Genomic DNA, 22,892 nt, shown 5'->3' on the forward strand with positions numbered 1-22,892 from the left:
TCAGGCCTCAAAGCCAAAAACGAAAACTCATTTTGACCAAATGCGCTCGAAACTATGCGACGAAACAGCGAGTGGGCAGCAACCACCAGTTCAAAGCAGTTGTTCGAGAGCAGCAATTATCTAAATGAGAAGTCAGTTTAGCGAAGGAGGAGATAGAGAAGAAGCAGATCTGCTGAGCAGTCCGACAGGCAGAATAGTTCAGATCGAGCCCAAGGAAGAACTAAATATGCCGCAAACACATACGTTTCCAGAAGGATTTTCTGCCCCCGTGGAAGGTGTCCACAGAAATTGGGACTAGAAAATTGCTCCTCGTAGTGGGAGCCCGTCCTTTCGACAGGAAACTCAATGTAATTGGCTCAGAGCTTATGCAGATATATATGACATGGCATTATTAAATATTTAATAAATCACAGCCATTGCAACAATTTGGAGAAATGGTTGATCTTATTTGATGATACATTTTTTGTTTTTAAGCCTTCGGCTCAGCGTCTTGCCATTAAAGTTCACCTCATTTTCGCATCTTTCTGGGAAATATTGCTCCACGAATGATGCATAAGACCCCTGATAAATTTTATTCTTTGGTTTTGTATTAGAAATATCTGGGGACTAAGCAGGCCAATACATTACATTTAAACCACTGTTCTCGAACCAGTTTCGAGCTTCCTTGTTTGTCTGTTTTGGAGCATTGTCCTGAAAGAAGACACAAAAGAGCGGCCATGCCTATTCCATATAAGGTAGCATTATTGTTTTCTCATATATAAACATTGACATGTTGATCCATCATCGATTTGTGCCATGTATTAGAACACCTCCATAGTACAAAAAGCATGTCCATACCATGATGTTTTTCACTGTATGTATATTGGTTTTATATGCTAGTCAAAGGGTTCTATTCTGCATTGGGTAGTCGTCTTACATAATCGAAGCCCTTTCCACAAAAAAAAAACAATTTGGCTTTCTTCGGACCACAGGATGCTTCTCCGTATTTCTTTGGGCCAACTTCAGTGCTTTTGTGCATACTGCATTCAGTTTTCTCCATGGCTTGCAGTCTAAAGTGGATTTTTTCTCAGACTTTGGGCACTTAATTTATGTTATTGTAAGTTATTCATTGGTCATCCTTGATCCATCCTTTTCTAAGATACTTTTTTAGCTCTGTGGACGGTTTTTAAGGGTGGATCTTGCTCAAAACCGTTAGGATTTAGAGAGTAAGCACACTTCTCTGAGAGAGGAGAGTGCAAAATATGTTATATATGTTAGTGAATGTTTTTAAACAATAAAAACTGTTGTATCAAACGGTGCTATTATTTCCGCCGTAGCGAGTATGTATTTACGAAATTTTTTTTTTCTGAATAAAAAAGAAACTAATATTTTAATTGAAACTATAGCATTTTTCTGATGTCTCATAGTTAATTGCTTAAACTTATTTTTATTTTATTTTTAAAATTCCCCGCAATTTTCAGTTCTGGGAATTTCAATATTTCGAATATTCTAAATAAACTACTATATTTCCGGACACAGAAATTTTGCTCCCTACGAAAACAAGAAATAATTAATTTGCACCTATTTTCCATTTATCTATGAATAAATTTATTACATATAGCTTTAGTAATGTTATTGCGTGGTATCGCAAATAGTCCATTCTGTGATTAAGTGCAAGTTTATAAGCTATCGATAGCTCATGATCATACTACATATTAATGAAAAAACTTGTATTCTATACTGAATTAACTTTGTTAACCCTGCATACTTTCAGGCGCAACTTCAGGCGCGAATTGGATTGAAACTCGACTAAGCCACACTCGCAATCCAATGCAGCTGAGAAGCTTTCGGTGTACATCTCTATAACTACTTTATTGCAGCTGAGTTACAAGATAAAATCTTGCAAACAAAATCCAAAGCAAACAAAAAAAGAATCAAACAAAGCGTGGATCCAAGCTCCCGCTGGTGGTGGCACCATTAACGCTATGGCTCTGAGCAAGACAAACATATCAAAAGCTGGCGCCAAAGACGAGCAAAATGAACTGGTAAGTACCCTTTACCTGTAGCTGCATATGCTGCATATCTCCATTCCACCCCCTTACCCACCACACACACACACACACATACATATTGTATCTATGTACATATGTATGTATGCATCTACATACTTGGATACTTTTGTGTAAGGTGGCAAAGGCAAAGCTCTCGCGTCGCGGGAAAAAAAACAATGATTGGCGGCGGCGGTGGCGGCGGCGGCTTGGGCCCAAAAACTTTTCAGTTCAGGTGTAACAAACTAACGGTGCAGCTTGCCGCCATACCCCAGTCGTAGGCGCGCCATCGAAGCTCTCGCTCGTACTCGCACTCGCGCTTGCGCTCTCCTTCAGCAGCGCTCCGCCGCGCGATTGTTTACCGTCGGTTTTTAATTTTTTGATTTTCGGGTTTCGGTCCGACTCTTCTGCTGCTGTTCTTCTGTTTTTTTTTTTTTTTTTTTTGCATTTTGTTGTGGGGCTGCGCTACATTTAATAACGTTTAAATTCGAACTAGAAAAACAAAATTGCACCAGTGCACCACCGATACGATACCTACTCGTATTTATTGCTATTTGTTTTTGCACAATTGGCGGATTTTTATTTTTTTTTTGTAATTTTTGTTTGCTAATTGTTATTGCTGCTGCCTCGGCCTGAATGGCAAAGGCAAAGTGCAAAGTGTGACAGCGCCAAAGAGTGTGTTCGTGTGTGCTGGTGCCCAGAGAGAACGGTGAGAAAAATATGAGACAGCTAAGGAGAGTGAGTGAGAAAGAGAGAGAGAGGTTGTATTTGATGGGTGTTTCAAGGAGTACGTGCGCCAGGCTAAAAGCACAGATCCATTTCCTATTGTCTTTTGTGAGGGACAAGAGCAGAGGATCCACACAGAATACCAGTGAGCAGGAGAGCGATTGTCGCAGGTTGATCTCTGTGCGACGTGTGTGTTTAAGGGCGAGAGAATTAGAGAGATTTGTGCGACCCATTCACATTTTGTCCATTGCTTAGGGCATCCATCCATGTGTGCGCGAGTGTGTGCGTCGCTAGCTGCCAGCTCTATCTCGCGTACATGGCTCTGGCTTTAGTACGTGCAAAAAATTAATCATTAGCTCGAGTCTTGCACTCCCCACTCCCCACTCCCTGCACTCCCTGCTCTCCTCTGGCTCTAAATAAGTATTTTGCTGCTGCTCGTTTCGTTTCGTTTCGTTTCGTTTTTCTTAGCTTTGCTGTCGTGACATTTGTTGCTGTTTCTCTTACCTGCATATTTTCTGTACTTTTATTTCGTACTACATTTTCCTCCCATCCCCCTTCCCCTTCCCACGCGACGCAGGGGCATATCGATCGAGTGGTGTACGCAATATGGTTAGTCCATCAAATTCCTAATGTTCCTAGTTCCTATTGGAGTTCCACCCACCCCTGCCACACACCCTGGCGGCCATAAGGCGCAAATATTTTCCCACCATTAAAAAGTTCCAAGTCCGAGAGAAATAACAACAGAAAAGGAAGTACAGCGCTTTGGCAAGCCGAAGCTTTTGATACTCTTGATACTCATTCATATTGTACATGCGTGAGATTTGTATTATGGTCATCCGGTTCCAGATTTAGCAGCAATTGCAAAAGACCTAGATACGCTATTAGATACATATATATCGATCGATCGATGCTGATCAGGAATACAATATGTATGTTCATCAACTATACCTTGTGATAGGGTATAGGAACGGCAACAGCAACAGCCATGAGAAACACACTCATGCAACAAATCATAGCCTGCACACAAAGTGGACGACACCGTGCAGCCAGCAGGCGGGCGGGCTGACAAAGTGGTAGATCGTGGGGTGGGGGGTGGGGGCTTTAGAGGGAGGAGAGCACCAGCACCCACAACTGTTGTTGTTTCTATCCCTGTCTCCCTCTGTTCGCCGTTAGTTTGTGGTTAAGTGTGGCTGCCTTTTTGAAAGAGCTTCGACTGTTGTTATTGTTGTCTCGCTCTTCTGCTCTTTCAACTTGTTTACTTGTTGTTTTTAGCTGCTGATTTTACTGGGTATGTGGTAGGTGGTAGGGGGTAGGGGGTAGGTAGTGAGTGATGTTGGACGGCGAGTGTGCAGCAGGTCGGTCTGAACTATTTGTGATTTTGTTTCCCGCTCTTCTAAAAGGAAACTTTGTTTTTCTTTTTGGACTGCGTCCACAATTCAATGTCTTTGTATGGCCAAAAGGCGTGAATTAGCTGCAACAACAATGGGGTGGGTGGGGAGGGGGGGGGCCTGTGTGGATACCTATTCGTCGCTGACCAGTGCGTGACTTGTGGGCTCGGCTCCAACTTTGTCTCAGCTTGAAGCATTCTCACATGAAGTTGTCGCTGTTGTTACTGTTGCTGCTTTTGGGTCAAGTAAAAGGCACCGCGATTGCATTCGGAATTGTCAGACTTTGCCAAACTCTAACAAATCTCCAGCTCCCCAGCCACAACTCCAAGCCAGCAGACGAAAGAGACCAAATACCTTTGCGCACCGTTGGTTTTGATACCCTTTCCTGTATGAATAAATATGAATAAGCCTTTGGGGGAGGGGAGAATGAGAATACCTTCTACAAGGGTATAAAAGCTCCATGTGAGATTTGTTGACTCATAGCTGGGTGCGACCCAGCGACCAGCTACCAGCTCCCAGCTCATACACAGCTCCCAATCCCAACCCCACTCCCAGTTCCACCTTCGACAAAAGAGGAGCCAGCGCCTTAAGCGGCGACAGAGCACAGAAAAGCCTCTCTTCCATATTCTCTGTTCCCTCATTTCTGTTCTCTGTTCTCTGTCAATTGTTGTTGCTTTATCCATATCCCATACCATATCTTTTTTTGCGGCAAATGAAACCAACAAAACCACCAACAACAAGTCGCTTTTGACCGGAAACAATTACAAAAATGGCCAAATTGCAGTCACAATTAATTGTTGTTGTGTCGGTCTGTCGTCTGACGTCAGTTTTGCGGCTTCAATGATCGCTTATTGATGGCCAAAGCCGGTCCCGGCTCCGGCCCCAGCCCCAGCACCGGTGGCGTACCATCCCAATCGATCGCTAAAAACCGAAAATAGCAAATCAAGTAATCGGAAAAAAAACCCACCAACAATGGTGCTCTTCAGATTTATTGTTCGTCCGCCTAATTATCAATTCAAGAATCGTTTTCGCACAACAGCAAATTAGTGGCAAAGCTGTGGGAGATGTCCGTCTCCGTCCCTGTGCCATGTCCATAGGAAGCCATTGGATGTCTGTCGGTCGATCGGTGCCAAACCAACAGATAAGCGATTACCCAAACTTGGGAAGCATTTGGATAGTTTGAAGCGATAATGTAGGTCATTGAGTGTTGTCTGATGTTGCCGGAAAATATCACATATGTATGTACATACATACGTACATGCATGTACATAAATATGTATGAGAATCGCATCTTAAGGATGAACAATTTTTTTAATTGTGGAAGGAGATTTCTAGAAGATTTGCGAATTAAATCGGAATAGTTTTAGATCGTACGATCACGGAAAAGTCAAACCAATCAATTGCCTTCAATTTTCTAGGGCATAATGATTACCATGAAGCAACTCAAACAGATAATATGAATATAAATTTATATTAAAAAAAATTATTAAAAAAATATATAAGAGGGAAACTTTGATGAAGTTCTTTGAAAAATGTTCAGCAGCCAAACATTGAATTTTCGTTTGGGTTTGTTTAAGAACTAAAAAAGTTCATTCAGATCACTGAAAATGGAATTAACTTTACGATTTGAATCCACAATTTGTGGAGCCCCTACAAAAGATTCTTTGAAACATTTATGCATCGTTTGAGTGTCAGATTCAATTAGTTAGGGCAGGATTTGGCAGTTTTTCCTATGATTTACCCGAAGTAACTTTTCCGCTGAGAGCTACAGTGCCTTCTCGAGAAGCTTTAATGGTATCCAATGGAACAAGTCAATTCGATGTTCTGTTTACACAGTTTTCTTTGGCTGAAATATTTGAAATAGAGCTGAAATCGAGCTGAAATAGAGTCACACACCGGAGGGTCTCTGGTTGCAAATAGTTGTAGCTACTCTGTCTGACCTTTGACCGTATTTTGGGCATAGTTAAACCCAACTGAGATGAGGTTTGTTTTGTCCATTTCACCGCCCTGAACTCTGCTCTTTGCGCTTTGACGTGTTTCGTTCTCTGAGGTTCGTTGTTTCCATCCGCTAAGGAGGCTCCAAAGCAAGTACCAGTCCCATTCCCATTGCCAGCTTCAACCCCAGATCCAGTTAATTCGCCTGGCTTAATGAGCTCGTGGCACTCCACTCGCTCAGCTGCACATGGCCAGTTCGGGGCTTTACGCTTCGCAGGTTTAACGCCCACCGGGAATGACTAAAGCGGGAGAGACCGATGTATCTGTAGCCCTTTCTGGCAACCTCTCTCTGTTTCTCTCACTATCTATGCGAGTATTTGGTGTGTCCATAATTTATGGCTAAATTTTGTTCTCATTTCGCTTCGATTTGGCTCACAGTCGGAAGAGTTTTGGTCACTTTTGAAGGCTGGAGCTGCAGCCGGGGAGTCGCGCTCTGAGATGTCTTGTGTGCCCAATGAGAACCGGATCCGCTGCAGAGCAAGTGCACAAGCAATACTAATCGGGTGGCCACTGGCTGTGGCAAGGGCAGCTAGGACCAGAGCTGGCGCCGGACACGGACACGGGCAGGGACAGAGGCAGCAGCAACAGCAGCAGCAGCAGCAGCACGATTAGCAGCTGGAGCAGGAGCAGGAGCTGGAGCAGAAGCAGATGTAGTCAGCAGAAAGCGCACAGCCACCGTCACAGCCACCGCCAGATGATCGAATGGTGGTGATCCTCCTACTGTCGCCATGCACTTGCAGCCGCAGCAGCAGCAGCAGTCACGCCCACGTCCAAGCACAGGCACAGGCACCACCCAAGCACGATCCTCCTCTTCCCCCGGATTCATCCGATCGCAGCAGCGATGAGTCCTCGTCGGCCTCTACGGGGGACACGGCCATCCCGGCCATCCCGGCCAGCTACCTCCAGCGGCAGCGCGAGCACCAGCACCAGCACCATCAACATCAACATCAACAGCAGCCGTCCCGTCCCCTCCGACCTAGTCATAGTCATAGCCATCAGCCAGCAGCAGCACTGCCCGCCTTTGCCCAGGGACGATGGGTGCCGGTTCGCTTGCAGACGGAGCGGCAGCCGCAGTTACAGCCCGCAAATGCCGTGCCCAAGCCACCGCGCTCCCACGGATACGGATGCGGATGCGGACACCAGGGATCCTTTTCGACCTTTTTGCATCAGCCACCAATCGCACTTGTCCTTCGTGTCCAGGCGCAGGGGCAGGGGCAGGCGCAGGCCTTGCCAGGGCCAAAGCTATCATTACCGCCCGCCGCCAGATACACTAACCACCAACCAACCACCAATCCAACTCCAACCCCAACCACAGCTACAACCACCACCACTGACTACGTGCGTCACGTGACCCGCGTTAATTTCTACGACATTGATACTTCGCAGGTCGAATTCGAACCCAAAGATGAAGAGGAGAGCAACGAGGCAGCGGCAACCAATTGCGATACAGAAGCTATAACCAAAGAAGGTGAGTAGGGGTCCACATACATACATACACATGGGGGAATACTCTGGAGTTTGTTCCTTGACTTTATCAAAGGGGATATGCCTGATATCCTGCCGGGATATATTGATCTGCCAGATCCTTGTGAGTAGTCCCCTATTTATCAGATCATTCCTATTCTGGGGGAATACACCGATCTATCAAATCATTCCGATTGCGGTGATCTCAGGCCCAGTACAAGCAGCCTCGCTTTAACCCAGTCAATCAGAGCAATTGGAATGATCCAATGGGTGAGCCAATCAAGTGACATCATCGAACTGTCGATGCCTTTAGCATTAAGCATTAACCGATCAGCAGTTGAAAAGAAAGAGTCCCGCGCGTGAGATCACGGCTGGAACGAGGGGAGGGACTTAACAGAACAGACAGAGATCAGATCTGAATAGTCGAGATCTACGATCTGCATTATAAATGAATTACTCATTCGCGAGTAACCAGAATCAGCAGGGAATAAACTCAATTAGATCGAAATTCGAACTAAATCTTTGTCGCTTAAAGTGCGACGGGGAGTCCCCAGAAAGCCAGAGGGAACACCTATGGATGGGAAATGAAAGTGGATGCATGTAAGAGAAATCCCTTGTGGATGCATTCCCATAGTCATAATGCAGCTAATCCCAAATTCCTTTCGCTCCTTACTCACTTTCCCAGTTGCAGCCCTCCGGGGCGCCACTTGCGGAAATTATAGAAAGTCTTGATTTAATTATGTGATTAACATAACACAAAGGCGCCACTGCCAGCAGAAGCAGTGCCTCCGACTGCCACTGCAACTGCAACTGCAACAATAAGTCGATTACTGGCAGCAGTCTCTAAAATGTATGAGCCGAGCCGAGCCGACCCGAGCCGAGCAAGAGTGAAAAACGTGTAAAAATTAGAAATAACAAGCAGTCAACAACAAAATGCAAATGCATGGAAAAGCGGGCAGAGTAAAACCCCGCCAACACTGGCAACCGAGCCCACAAAAGTGATCCAGCGAAAATGCACAGCTCTCAACTTCACACAGATTTCCCACGTTAGCAAATCATTAAAAATCAACTGAGAGGCAGCCTGACAAGCGCCCGACGACATTTGGCCATATGCAAACGGAGATGGTTGAAAAAATTATGGAAAAAAATTACAATAATTGGTGCACCACTCACAACACTCACAACACCTCCTACTCCACCCCTTTGTCCTCCCCTCAAATGATGTGGAAGCCAGTTGCTCCTAACAAGTGCTGCGCTCCAAAGGAGAGGGGGAAGAGGGAGTGGAACAGATGAAAATCGAGATTGGGAGGAAATCGGTTGACAGAAACCGTTGGCCTGGCCATAATCGATACCACAATTAGTCCAAATGTGTGCAGCAGATCAGCGGGGAGCCTCAGATGTAATGCAATCTTTGGCTATGGCCAAATCGATGGCAGAAATCGAGGCTTGTTAAGTGGGCGTGGCCATGCAACATAAATTAACATTAGCGTCAGCCCAAGCCCAAGCGCAATCGATCGAATCGAATCGAATCGGCTTGGCTTGCATCGAACAATGAAATCGAAACCGAGAATGCTATTGCAGCCGATCCACCTCAACCGTCTCCGCCATCGTCACCGCCACCGCCGCCTCCGCCGCCTCTGCCTCAACCTGCTGCACCACAACCACCTCCTGCTCCTCCTTCCCTTCCCTTCCCTTCCCTTCCCGTTGTTTGCTTAATTGTGATTGCTGTAGTTGTTGCTGCCAAAGTTGTTGCTATTTATGAAGTGCCCGAGTGCTCTGCGGGGAAGGCAGAGAAGCAGCAGCCGCAGCAGCAGCAGTTGCAACAATGCGGATATATATGCACAAATGATAAAGATAAACAGTCTGGTCAGGCAAATATACGAACAATAGACTGCGGAGCTAAGGGACCAGACCAGGTCTTGCCACAGTAAAACCTAAGGCATGACGAGGCTCAGGTCGAACGACATATTGCAAAATATTTGCGGGCCAAATAGATAGATATGCAATCTCAAACTCTCAATCCATGACATATAATTCAATTAATCTGTTCTATTGCAACCTATAAATAGGGCTGATTCAGAAGTTAGTTGCGGAATAAGAATTCAAACAGAGGTTTTTTTAGTAACAATATTTGGTACCATGAAAACCTTCTTCCAGAACTAAAATTGAATATCGTCTTTACGTCTATCCACAGAGTTTTTCTTTAAATTTAAAGCACAACTCCTGCCCAGATGTTCCATATAGAATTTTGATTACTTTTTGCATTTACTAAATCGCAAGAAAAGACTCCTCAATGCTTCAAAGACTAACCTAGAAATGTCTAGGGGATCATTTTCTATAGCGATTTATTCAATAAATTTGCCAGCTTCCCTGTGACTGGTCTACTGTACCTGCAGCTCTGCTTGGGCCTCCCTCTGTAGGCAGACTTGACTGCACCTTGTTCGATCGACTGCCCAGCGGATGGGCGATTGCGGGCTCGAATTCGAAGCGAGTCGCGAGACGGACTCCGGACTCTCCCCCCTAGACGCCAGACAACGAGACGTCTCGTCTCGGTTTCTGCTGCTGCTGCGAATGCAGATATATTATATAAGCGACCTTTAATGGTCCAGCAGTTTCAATGCAGTCATAGACGGAGCTGGAGACAGAGAGAGCCTAGACGCTGTCGATTCAAAAAAAACAGCGAAGAAAAACTCTGCTTAGTTTCCATTTCGATGCAACAAAAAAACAAAAAAAAAAAACAAAAAAAGGAAAGAAAAAATAAAAGAGCAGAAATCTGTGCATTGCCAGTTGTCGGATGTCCGTGCTCGAAGAGAGCTTGGCCCACCTCTGAGTGCAGGTTGCCCAACACAGGCACACACCGAGTACAGTTAGGCAGAGAACGGAGTCGGACTGTGAGACTGGGACAGAGACTGAGACTGAGACCGAGACTGTGGCCAACTTGGACTTGGTTACGTAATTGGGCGAGCAGTTCAAAAGCGGCAGCAGATCGCTGAAGCGCTTCAGCTTCAGCTACAGTCTCAGTACCCTGCACCTTCCAACTGCCCCCCCCCACACCCATCCACCCGTTTCTATTGTTAGAAGTTGCAAGTCCAAAATGGGCTTTATGCAAATGAGGCATCTGTTGGAGTCGTGGCTGGTACGAGTGTGTTGCAATGCCAGCCTCAAAAAAGAACTGGAATTGACCAACCAAAGTCCTTTGTGCTTTAATAATATTGAGAAAAGCTTGAGCTGGGTATAAGCATCGGCTGCAAAAGCATCGATTGCCTGCCTGCGTGCAGTTAGTTGGTTGAGCCAGCCAAAATCAGGTGGAGCTTTCTGTAGTCTGCTTTTGGGAGCGGTTCAAAATTCGAGAAGCTCTAACCGTAACGTTGGCTCATTGCAGAGGAGTGGGTAACGAAGCGAAAGACAGAGCTAACCACGACTAGACAGATCGAGACGAGAGTGAAGCGACAGGTGAAGCTGCAGGATGGCAAAGTCATCGAGGACTCCGGCCCCATTGTGTCCACCAACACCACCGAGGACACTGACAAACAGGAAACGGAAACAACCGAGGTGAGTGGCTACTGGGTACTTATCACCCATCAATCCCGTTTTCTGATGCTGCTTCTCTCTCTCTCTGCACAGAAACGCGATCTAGACCTGCCCGATGATCTGGATGGGAACGCCCAGTTGATCGATGTGGCAGCCTTGCAGGCGGGCGCTGTGAACGAGACGCAGCTGGCCCAGCTGCAGGAGGCCTTCGGCCCGGACAGTGGGTCCGGCGGAAAGCTGGTAAAGCGCATGGTCCCGCGTCCCGTGGATGGGCTGGTGCGGCAGGTGGACGACAAGCGGGTCATCTCGCACGAGGAAATCAAGGACTACCACGAGACGGAGGATATTCGGCACTTGGGTGACTTTACGGATCAGGTGAGCCCCCACGCTGTGACAGGAAGGCACAGTCTAAAAACTTGCGACCAGAGACCGGTTGGAATAGATGTAGACAGAAGACAGGAGCGGCTTAGCCGCCTGCCAGGTCCATGCACACACACACACAGATCTCCATGGGAGAGTGTCTGTTAGCGTGTAATCGGAGACAGGAGTGCGGAGAAGCAAAACCGAAATTTGGCGTAAATAACTGAAAATCAATTCGGCGTGAAAAAAGCCACAATGTAGACGGACGGCGGCGACGCCAGCAGCGGCAGCGCCACTGGTCAGTTGAGTTGAGTTTATTTTTCATACCCTTGGTAAGGGTATTATGGCTTTTACCAGATGTACATATGCAACACATCGACTAGAGACTCTATATTATAGAGCTAATATGTACATACAGGATCAGCATTAACAACCGAATCCCTCGGCTTTTTAGCCATCTGACTAATAATTTCCACAGACCCTAACCATATGTAAGGGAAGAGTCAGTAGTGCCCAGCTAACAAAATACAAATTAAATCAGTTTTTCTGATTAAGATCGGTCGGTGTATAGTTTTAAGGTTTTTTTAAATACTTGGCTAAATCGTATTGAAAGCAGCTTACTATATACTCGTAACATAGCTGTCATATGTAGGTCATCCCAGCAAAAACTTCAGAAAAACTATGTTCGTTCGAGTTTTTAAACACAAAACGAAACGACTACAAAATCTCCCAGAAAATGATCAGGTGTAACCGAAAACTGATCACTAGTTGCTTGGCAAGGGTATCCAATGTTCCGACTACCGACTCCCGAAGCTATGCCTTCATTTCTTGCTGCTTCTTCTTATTCGTGTTCGGTCGCTGCCGCTACCTGCGCTGCTGTCTCTGCTTCTGCTTCTGCTGTTGCTGCTGCTGCTCTTAAGCTCATTCGAAAGTTATTGGTGTTGTTGCTGGTGGCTGGTGGCTGCTGCTGGCTGCATCCCAAAAGCAACTCAAGCTGCGGGCCGCTGCCGCTGCTGCTTTCAGATCAGTCGCCGCCGAGCGAGCGCCAAGACAACTCGTTTTGCATTTAGCGCGTACGATTCGGCTTTGCAGTCAGTGCCGTCGTGTATCTCACTGCCTCTGCATTTGGTTTACAGTTTACAGTTTCTGTCTTCAGTCTTCGGTCTTCGGTCTTTGGCTAACTGAAAGCTCGAACATTGGATAGACGTATTCCCCATTGGATATACCCTACCATCTGGCTGTGTTGTTGTAGGTGTGTGTACACTTTTTTTTGTTTTGTTTACAACGGCGCTTCTCTGTGATTTCGTTAGTTACTCTCTCTCTCTCTCTCTCTCTCTATCTCTCTAACTGTCGTGCTCTTCCTCTCGCTTCACAATTCTCTTGCTCGCGGACTCTCTCTCTCTGGTGGGAGGTGCGCTTGTGTGTGAGTGTATGTGAGCCGTGTCTTGAATTTAACTGTTAATGCGTGGGTCCAGTCCGGCCTATGGCAGATGGTTCAACAGATTAGAGCAGCGCCAATTGAGTGAAAAGTGACCAAAAAAAGCGGAAGGAGGAGCAGCAAAAGGAAGATCAGTAAAAGAAGCAGCAGCAACAGATATACATGGATGACTAAGAAGAAGAAGGAGCAGCAAACAAACCCAAACACCAATTTGCATAATTCTGAAAGGTGCGATATTCGGTAACTCCATCTCTATCCCTATCTATCTACTCTAACCGTACCCCCGGTCAGACTGAGACTCGAAAAGACTCTTAGAATCCATTGCTCTGCTCTTTCCCTGATCTAGAGCTAATGCCAACCTAAACCGGTAGTTGGCAATTAACCAAACCAAAAAGGTATTGCCATTGAAGCTGCACGGAAAGAAAAAAAAGGTGGAAATTTCGAAACGATTATGGTTTCCGTATGTCTCATATATTCCTTCAAGGTGATACATAATCGTAATATCACCCGATTATTACAAACATTAAACGTGCATAGTACTCCATTTTATGGAAGAATATCCACGGCTAAGTATTTCCACGAATATAGTAAATTATTTACATACATACATACATATGTTATAGTCTGGAGTGATATTATTACCAAATACCAAATACTCGTATAAAATCTGGTTCTGTTACGGGATCATCCCGAAATATCAATCTGTGGTTTTCAGTGTGCTGATGACTCCTCTTGTTGTGGTCGTTAATATTACAAGAGGCCGTGAAAGAGTGAGAGAGAGAGAACTAAAGAGAGAGAGAGTACACTCTTTGGGTTCGGGCTGGGGCAGCTGGCCTGCGCAGACCTGTTCTGAGCCAGGTTTAATCAATAGCTGGAGAGGAGTCTCCTGCTTGGATTCTAGGCGTGTCTGAGGCAGGGTCCATGAACCTTACCACACATATAAAGCCAAGTACCCACACACACACACACACACACACAGATACACACAGATTGAGATATAAACACAAAGAAGAATGGGCCTGGGAGGAGAGGACGTGAGACGATTGCTGTGGGCAGCAGGGAGGCCACATTAAATTCGTCCATGCCACAACATTCACAGAAGTCTGGTGGCAAGAGAGCCCCCAAGATACCCACTAAAAAGTGTTTGGAATTTGAATTTTCATTTCTTGTATCTTTCAGTACTTCTTTGTATCTGTGTGTTCCCTTGCCAGCATGTGTGTGTCTGTGTGTCGGTGTGTGTGTGTGTGTGTGTGTGTGTGTGTGTGGGTACTTGGCTAGCTGTGGCCCAAACCGAAACCCGTTTCGAGTGAGTCTAGGTGCCCACATGCTAAACCAAACCAAACCGATCCAGCCCCAACAACTCTAATCAGCAAATGCCAATCAGCAGCTGGGGCAACGGCTGTGGCTGTGGCAGCGACAGGGACTGGGAGTGGGACAGGAAAAGGGGCCGAGGGGGCAGCAACTTCACGCAACGGAAACTATAACCAGACCCAGGGTAGACCCCGCTCAGTCCTCTAGAGCAGCCCAAGTCTGGACTCCCCGACTCGTTCCCAAAGTCGAGATTTGACTTGGACTCGCAACGGGGCGTTTAACTAAGTATACACATACCCAGTTGCTTGCCGCGCAGGGAGGCAACTATTTCCGAACCTATAAATTACTTACATATGTATGTATGGCTTTATCTCAATACCAGGCAGATGTGGGGGGTTCTGAAGCCCAATAAAGTACTATTGTTCCCAGCAATAGGAGGCTCCTGAATTGTGCTATAGCCCAGCATCTACATTTGATCAAAGAACCAATCTTTTTGGAATCTGTTCTGTCTGCAGTAAGGAGACACGTCAGAATCGGCATAGACAATAATTTTTAGCTGAATCCAACCAAGAATGTTTCTTTTAGAGAGCAATTCATAAGCCAGAGTTAGAGTCTGCACAGCAGATAATCATCTGGATAATCATCTGTTGGTCCGTAGTCCATCATGTCTCTTAAGACATTTCTTACGATAATAAATTGGCGAAACTCTCCACCTGTCGTCCCGCTTGATACTTTTTCACAAATTCTTTCTGCAAGGGCATCCTGTAACTTGGGCCGCCGAAGGTACCCTCTCTTTTTGTGGTATGTCCACTGTTGAGGGCCCAACGCCCAACGCCAGGCTTTTGGGTCTACGTCTGGCTCTTGCTCTGTCTCCAGTTTCAGTTCCAGCAACAGCAACAGCAACAGCACCAGCCCCAAACCTCATCATCGACTCGACTATCATTATCATATGGAGGCAGGCTGGCGCGTTGGCGTTGGCCGCACACTAACTGAATTACAATAATAATAATCGATCGCGAGCTCCGTGAGGTTGAGCAACTCCCAAGGCAAACTGGTCTTGGTCTTGGTCGGTGAGCCCAGCTCCAGCTCCAGCACTCCGACCGAGCCAGCCCCTTCGGCTCCCCTTTTAAAATCTGCTCATTTCTCTTTTTTATTTATTTAGTTTTTTTTTTGGTTTTTTCTGTTTTTTGTTTTAGTTTGTTGCGATTTTGTGTCTTTCATTCGGCTTTGTTTTTTCGACGGTTCGGTTTCGGCCAGGCCACTTGGCATGCCAGGCAACATGGCCAACAGTCCATTTGAATATTGGCTGTGTATGGGTATGGGTATGGGTATGGGTACATGCATGAGAAGTATGTACATACATACATATGTATGTATGCCTATGTATTTTCGGAGCCCTGCCACTGTGCCCGCTGAGTGGGCCCCGTGCCCATTACCACTGCCCCTATGGCCCAGCAGGTCCAACTCTTTTCGTTGGAAATCAGTTTGAGATTCGGCCAAGTTAAGTCAAGGCAATAAGCGAATCAAGTCGGAGATAAATCACAGCCACGAAAGCAGAGTGTGCTCTCGAACAGGAGATACCCTCTATAAGCAAGGTACTCCAGCTGCAGTTGGAAGCACTTCCAGGAGTAGGCCAGGCCACCTTTCTGCTGAGCGACTGCTGAGTGATGGAAAGCAACTTGCCACTTGCTGAGAAGCACTTAACTTAAACACACTTTGGCTATCACAATGAATTCAGTTCAGTTGCAACCTTGTATACCTTTTGATCGTTTTGCCCGAGTTTTCTTATAGTTCGATCAGCGATCAGCTATCAGCTATCAGCGTTCAGCTCTCCCCCAAACCAATATGCTCACATTCAGTGTGTTGCCCATTGGGTTACGGTATTTTTGGTCAATGACAAACCTCTTCACAATGCTATAAAAAGACTGATGGAGGGGTAAAGTCCGTGTCTCCGCTTCGAACTCTGCGTCAGCGTCAACGTCATCGATTGATATTAATCATCGATTGGCGCGCCAACGCCAACGACAACAGCTCGTTGCCATCTCTATATATCTGATTCCCCTTCTCTGGCTTCGCTATTTTGGATCGATCATTGAAGCCAGCAGCGCCGAATGCAACCACAGACACCGTCTCACTCAACATTTGCTTAAGCGCTCAAATTAATAGCAGTTGGCAGACGCCCCAAAATATTTAGCGAATACTTTGGATTCTTGAAATGTCTTCAACATCGAAATTATCGTAAAATAAAATAAAGAATTTGGGCATCATTACAAATATCAAAATATCATTTAAATTTTATGATTTTCATACCGTTGCATTTCCGAGAACTCAGTTAATTGAATACAAGATTATCCAAATCTGATCGGTATGTAACATATAGTATTTAGCTGCTATAGCAAACGATCGAGAAAACATATCCCAACTACGAGTATCTGCCTGATCTTGAAGGGTATCAAAAGCTCTGTCCCGAAGATTTTCAATTTTTTTCTTGGCATGCAAAAACTTTGATGGTGGCCTCGAACATTGTGAGGCTTAAGATTGATTCAGTTTATGAATCTGATCCGTTCTTCTTCAGCTGGAGATCTGCATTAAGTTCGCTTTGAATCAGTGAAGAATCACTGCTAATATCTGCTCCGGCACTGTGCGATTATGCCCCTGTGGCATGTACAGATAGACAGATGCATATGGCTGGCGAATTTCGTTTGCCATCGAACGATCAATGGGTTGAAAAGCGAACAACAACAGTCCCAGAGGCGAATCTCACATCACTGAGGGGAGTGAGCGGATGCTGTAGATGCAGCGGCAAGGGGGGGCGGTCGGGGTCGGGTCGGGGGTCTGACTGACCATCAAGTTTCAGACTGAAAACAAAACCAGCAACAAAACACTTTCTACGCGCGTTACCGTTAAACAAGGTCAAAAACTAAAACTACAACCAGTTGTGGATCCACATGTAGCTGGCAGGTGGGGGGTGGGTGGGGGAAAGGGGGGGATCGGGCACAAAGCGATCTCTTCTTCAGCGATTCGGAGATGGCCAGCGCTGGTCACCCAGGCGTGCCTTTTGCTTGTCATCCATTCCATTCCATTCCATTCCATTCCAGCGATGCGATCCCATCCGACCTTGAGATGTCTATGCCGAAGTGTTCCCTTCTTTAGCCTCCCCGCACCGCACCCTTCTCTTTGTTTTCCCCTCTCCAGCTGTTTCTTCTTCCTCTTCGTATTTATACCCTTGCAAAAGGTATTACAACTATTATATTGCCCTGATTTTTGCAACGCACACACACACACACACTAGTAAACGAGTACATACATATGTATGTATGTGTGTATGTATTCTTCATCAGCACTAGTAGATCCATCCGATTGAGCCCCCCCGATCGGATCCATTAAATCAAGTCCGAAATCAGATCAAAGGGAATCGTATTTAGTGTACATAAATCCCCATACGATAAAGGGAAGATGTACCACATTGTACAGATCCATCCAAGGGTATCTAAAGCTTCGGTCATCGGTGGCTGCCTTCGTTCCTTCGTTAACCCAATGACGTTGCCCCATCCATGCTTGAAGCTTTGAAAGCTTGAAAAAGTAAATGGATTTGCCGCTGCCGCTGCTGCTCCTCCGACTCTGTCTGTCTTGCTCTGAATACCAAAGCCAGCTGAAACCCAGCTGGGACCGCGCTAGGACGGGCTGTGTGTGTGTGTGTGTGTGTGTGTGTGCAGTCACTGCAACGCTGGAGAAGTGATGCAACATTTACAGGGGGGCAGGGAGATGAGCAGATGGAGCTACTGTACCAGAATGTGGCTTACTCTTACTAGGCAAGAGTTTTCATTTGGCTACCCTTTTTTTGTTTTTTTCGTTGGCAGACCTACGTGAAGGCAGTTCGCGAGGGAGCCGAGGATCTTGAGGCCGTGCTCTGTTCGCCGGAGAGCCAACGTCAGCTGGTGCCACTGGGGCCGCAGGTGGTCGCCGATCGGAGCAAGTCGCGCAAGACCATCGACTCGGAGGACACGCAGAAACGGTGCCTGGCCCAGGAGGACGGGACGCTGGTGACGGAGAGCAAGCGGACCACCGAGCACGAGCTCATACTCGACGACGAGCTGCCCGAGAGGGAGAGGGATGAGCGGGCCCTGCAGTTCGGACTGGCGCAGGAGCAGGTGACAACGACGGCGGCCAATCAACGATACTTCCGCCAGCGCGACGAGCAGCATGTGGATGTGCTAGCCAACGGCAAGTTGCTGTCCACCGAGATGCGCTACGCGGCCGAGACGACCCAGATGGACAAGGACGGTCCCGGCGAACTGGAGCGACCCGGCGACTGGGACAGCCTCTCGGATCGCATGCGCAAGCTGCGGCGCTCCCAGCAGCAGCAGCAGAAGGGTGAGTAGCACGGTCCAGATCCCCTCTCCCAAAGCTGCCAAGCCAAGCTAATCCCTGCGGTGATTCCCTTTCAGAGGTGGCCCTGCTGGCCGATCGCAAAGATGCACTGACCAAGCGGCCGCTCGACTTTGACCGCGAGGAGGAGACCCGCAAGGGCGAGACCATGAAGTGGCTGGAGTCGCACTTCGGCAGCGAGTCCACAGCCTCCAACGACTCCCGGGACGACGAGGCCGCGGCCGAAGTGGAGCCCACCAAGAAGAGCTACTTCAATGTGACCATCAAGTCGCAGAGCCAGCCGGCGGCCCATGTGCATGCCCATGGTCACTCCCAGTCGCAGCTGACCACCCAGCATCCACATCATCCTCCCCAGCATCACGCCCATCATCCGCAGACCCTGCCCCGCAGCGCAGAGAGGGAGCGGGAGAGGGAACGAGAGCGGGAACGGGATCGGGATCGGGAGCGCTTGCCGCCCGCCATGGCGGTGCCAGCCACCACACTGGAACGCAAGCCAGCCAACCAGAGTGGGGCAGGACGCTCCAAGTACTTTCAAGGCATTTCCAATTGGTCGGAGCGCAAGGAGGCGGGACCGTCGGTGAATCACTTCTCGTCGCAGGCGTTCCGCGAGGATCTCCAGGAGACAATACGCCGCAACGGGCTCAAGAAGAAGATCAGCGGTCCCACATCCAGCCAGGGATCGGGACTGGGAACGCCTGCCCATGCCAATGCACCGCTGGACAGCCTGGCCAAGGACAGTTATGTGAGCCGGGAGGATATCCTGCAGCAGAAGCGCCAGAGCCTCTCCTCGCAGTTTCTGGCCCGCTCCATGCGCGGCTCCCGCGATGCCCTCGACGACTTGGAGGCCATACCCGGCCCGGGACCAGCGCCGGTGCCGCCACGCCCCGAGGAGCCATCGCACAAGCGAGTGGCGTACGGACATCGCCACAACAACAGCAACCCGGTGAATGGAATCGCCCCCGCTGCGGTAAACGGACGCGGCAAGAGCTACGAGTCCGCTGCCCCAACGCGCCGCCACTCACCTCTCTGGCATCCATGGAGTTCTCCGGCAGCGGCAGCAACCTGGGCCTGGCCCGGCCCACAGTCCCGCAGCGTCGACGTGCCATTGAGAAGAAGCTGGGCGAGCACAGCCATGCCCATATCCATGTGCCCATCAAGGCGAGCGCACCCCTTCCATCGGTGGAGCCACCGCCGGACTACTCGCCGCCACCTCGCAGCCGCAGCCGCTCCTCGTCCCCGCAGGTGGACTACCTGATGACGCGGCTGCCACGGGAGGTGCCCAGCAGCACGATGACCCTCAGCAGGAAGCAGCAGCAGCGCACTCGGTTCGCCCCAACGTCCAACTATCCGCCACCATTGGCGGGAGGGGCAGGCGCGAGCACGGGCACCCTCCGTCCGGGAGCCACTTCTGCCTCCACCTCGAATCTGTCTGCGGTCAGTGGCAGTGCCGGGGGCGGCCTCAGCAAGCCCAGCCGAATGGGGCAGGTCATTGGGAACTCGCTGCGCAAGCTGGTCAGCAAGATACGTTCGGCCAGCGCCGAGCGGAAGTTCCGCATGAAGTCCGCCTCCAGCAAGTCCCGAGAGCAGTCGCCCAGTCAGGGTCACGGCGGAGGCGGCGGTGGTGCTCCTGGGGGTGCCCCAGGTGCTGGGGTGACCACCTATCAGCAGTACAATGTGATCGATGGCCATATCGGCGGCGGGGGCGGACACCGTCACAGCAGCAACGATTCGGAGGATTCGGCCAGCGACAATCAGCACCGAAGGGAGCGCGATAGAGACAGGGAACGGGAACGGGAGCGAGAAAGGGAAAGAGATCGCGAACGGGAGCGAGAGCCCCTCAAGCCTGAGACGCAATCCACGCTAGCCATATCGACGCAGCCGGGACGACAGAACTTCAAGCGAGCCGAGTCTGCAGATCCCCAGCTGCAGCACCTGGAGCAGACGATCAGTCCGCGCCAGCGGTACTACCTGGGCGAGGATCCCTACTCCAGCACCCTCTACGGGAAGGAGAACATCTACGAGCGTCGCCCGCGCCAGCACTACGACCAGCGAGAGCGGGAGCGGGAGGATGACTACTATGAGTCGCGGGCTCCGCCGCCTGTCACCTCGTCACATACCCTGGGACGCTACCAGAAGCACGGACAACGTTTCAGCGGCTCCACGCCCAATCTCCACCAGCAGCAGCAGGACTACCGCTCGGCGCAGACGTTGCCCCGCAAGCTGCACGAGCAGCGCACGCAGCGCTATGGCCTGGAGAAGCCCATGCCGCCTCCCGGTCGATCTACGTCCACCTATGTCACGGCCCCGACCTTACTACAGCAGCAGCAACAGCAGCAGCAACAACAGCAGCAGCGTGGAGTGAGCCAGGTCCAGGCACTGCCGCAGGGTCCGGCAAAGCCTGCCCGCACCTATGCCAAGGTCTTGAACCGTAGCAAGAGCTTCAATGTGCATGGAATGAACGGTAGCAATGACCCTAGTCCGATCTACATCGAGAAGCTGACCAGGAACAACTATAGCGGCGGAGCAGCTGGTGGAGGAGGTGGCAACAGTAGCTACAGCAATGGCTATCAGCAGAGGCAGGAACAGGGGCTGGGACAGGGCCAGAGCCAGAGCCAGAGCCAGAACTACAAGTCCAATCCGCATTTGTTCGCCGGCAAGGACAACTCGCTGAAGAGCGGTCTCAAGAGTCCTTCCATTGTCAATCTGATCAGTCGCAGTCAGAAGGATCTGACCAAGATAGCCACTGGCAGCGAGGACGACCCAGATCTGCCCTATCAGGAGGATAAGAAACAGATGTACTTGCGCGGCCTGCACCAGCAGGCCCCAGATCTCTATCGGGTCATCCACGGCGACGAGGACTACGCTTCACGCAGCCCCTCCACCAATGGCCACAAGTATCCGTTGCAGCCCAAGTACTCGCTGGACTCGCGCTCCCCGCCGTCCGTCGAGCTCAACAAGGACACGGCGAGCATCGTGCGTCGCAGCAGCGAGGTGGACTCCAAGCACCAGCATCAGCAACATTTCCACACACATCACCAGCATCTGCAGCATCAACAGCAGCAGCAGCATCTGCGACGTGGCTCCGGGGCCACCATCATAGAGCTGCGCAATGCTGCCGGCCATCGAAAATGATTTTCCATCGCTCTTTTACTCTGTCTCTCGCTCGACAACCACTCGTTTGCCGTATGCTCGAATATCTTGTACACACAGTATGTCTCTGTCTCTGTCTCTGTCTAACTATTTGCTGTCTCGCTCTCTAACAAATGCCCGGCCTTGGCTTTAGTTTCATTTGACAAGCAGCAAATCAAAATAAAAGGCCAAACCTAATTGCTGATCAGAGATCTGAAATCTGAAATCAGAAATAAAAAAAAAATCAAAACGAAATCGCTACCATTCCTGCTGTCCTGCCACGCCTCTTCCAATCTAATCTACAAATATGTTGATTATAATTATAATTTAAATGCAATATCTATAATATTTCGATTATTTTTTTTTGTTTTTTTTAATACTAATCTTAACGTTTTGTTGTATAGATACCGTTGTATGGATAAACTAACTAAAATAACTAATATTAATTCGATATTATTGTACAAGTTTGATTAATAAAAACAATTTCAAATTAAAATACAAATAAAAATAAATAAAACAAATAAAGTGCCAAAACAAAGAAAGCCGCCCGAATGTGGCTTCGATTCTTCTGGTTGGGCATGGGAATAATGGGAATTATCCATCTCACATGTAAGGAAAACAACTCAAACAGACAATAAAGAAACAAAGTCCATTTTTGTTGTGCCTTTTCCCGTTCACTTTCACACTTTGACTATGATCTGTGACTACGAGTATGAACACACAATTCATTTAGAGTTGGCGCCTAAAAGCATGCTGGAAAATGTTTTAGGCCAACGGCAGTGCATTAACAAAAGTAACAAGAAACTAGTTTATTTTTAGCATTTACTTAAGTATCAGTCGTATATTTAATGGCCATGGACCTTTGGCTGATGGTAAACGATAGATACAAGTGTCGTTAAGACTGCATTGTAAATACGAAGCAAGATTATAATAGTGAAATGTAATCCTACAGCCCAAGGGTGTATGGAGCTTCTTTCCAGTCCACTTATCCCATATGTTGGGGAAGGATGTTAAACAGTGAAAACAGTAAAAAGTTTCCTGCTGTCAAATAATCTTGATTGTCCATTGTCCATTGGAAAACTAACTTGGATCCATTATGTATGCAAGAAGGAGTGGGACCAGTTGCCTCATTGA

The 22,892-nt window shown here is 48.3% G+C and overlaps 1 protein-coding gene across 1 annotated transcript; it reads left to right on the forward strand.

Annotated features, from left to right (window-relative positions):
• Positions 1-1,747: 1,747 nt before the first annotated feature.
• LOC111077485 lies at positions 1,748-21,852 on the forward strand. The gene is given in 6 exon segments (XM_041592720.1): positions 1,748-2,024; positions 7,523-7,604; positions 10,983-11,506; positions 18,101-18,614; positions 18,689-19,623; positions 19,626-21,852. Coding segments are annotated over 6 exon segments (4,251 nt in total). The 5' UTR covers positions 1,748-1,964; the 3' UTR covers positions 21,762-21,852.
• Positions 21,853-22,892: the final 1,040 nt, after the last annotated feature.

Source organism: Drosophila obscura, unplaced genomic scaffold (genome assembly GCF_018151105.1).
Source record: "Drosophila obscura isolate BZ-5 IFL unplaced genomic scaffold, ASM1815110v1 contig_185, whole genome shotgun sequence".
Lineage (NCBI taxonomy): Eukaryota > Metazoa > Arthropoda > Insecta > Diptera > Drosophilidae > Drosophila > Drosophila obscura.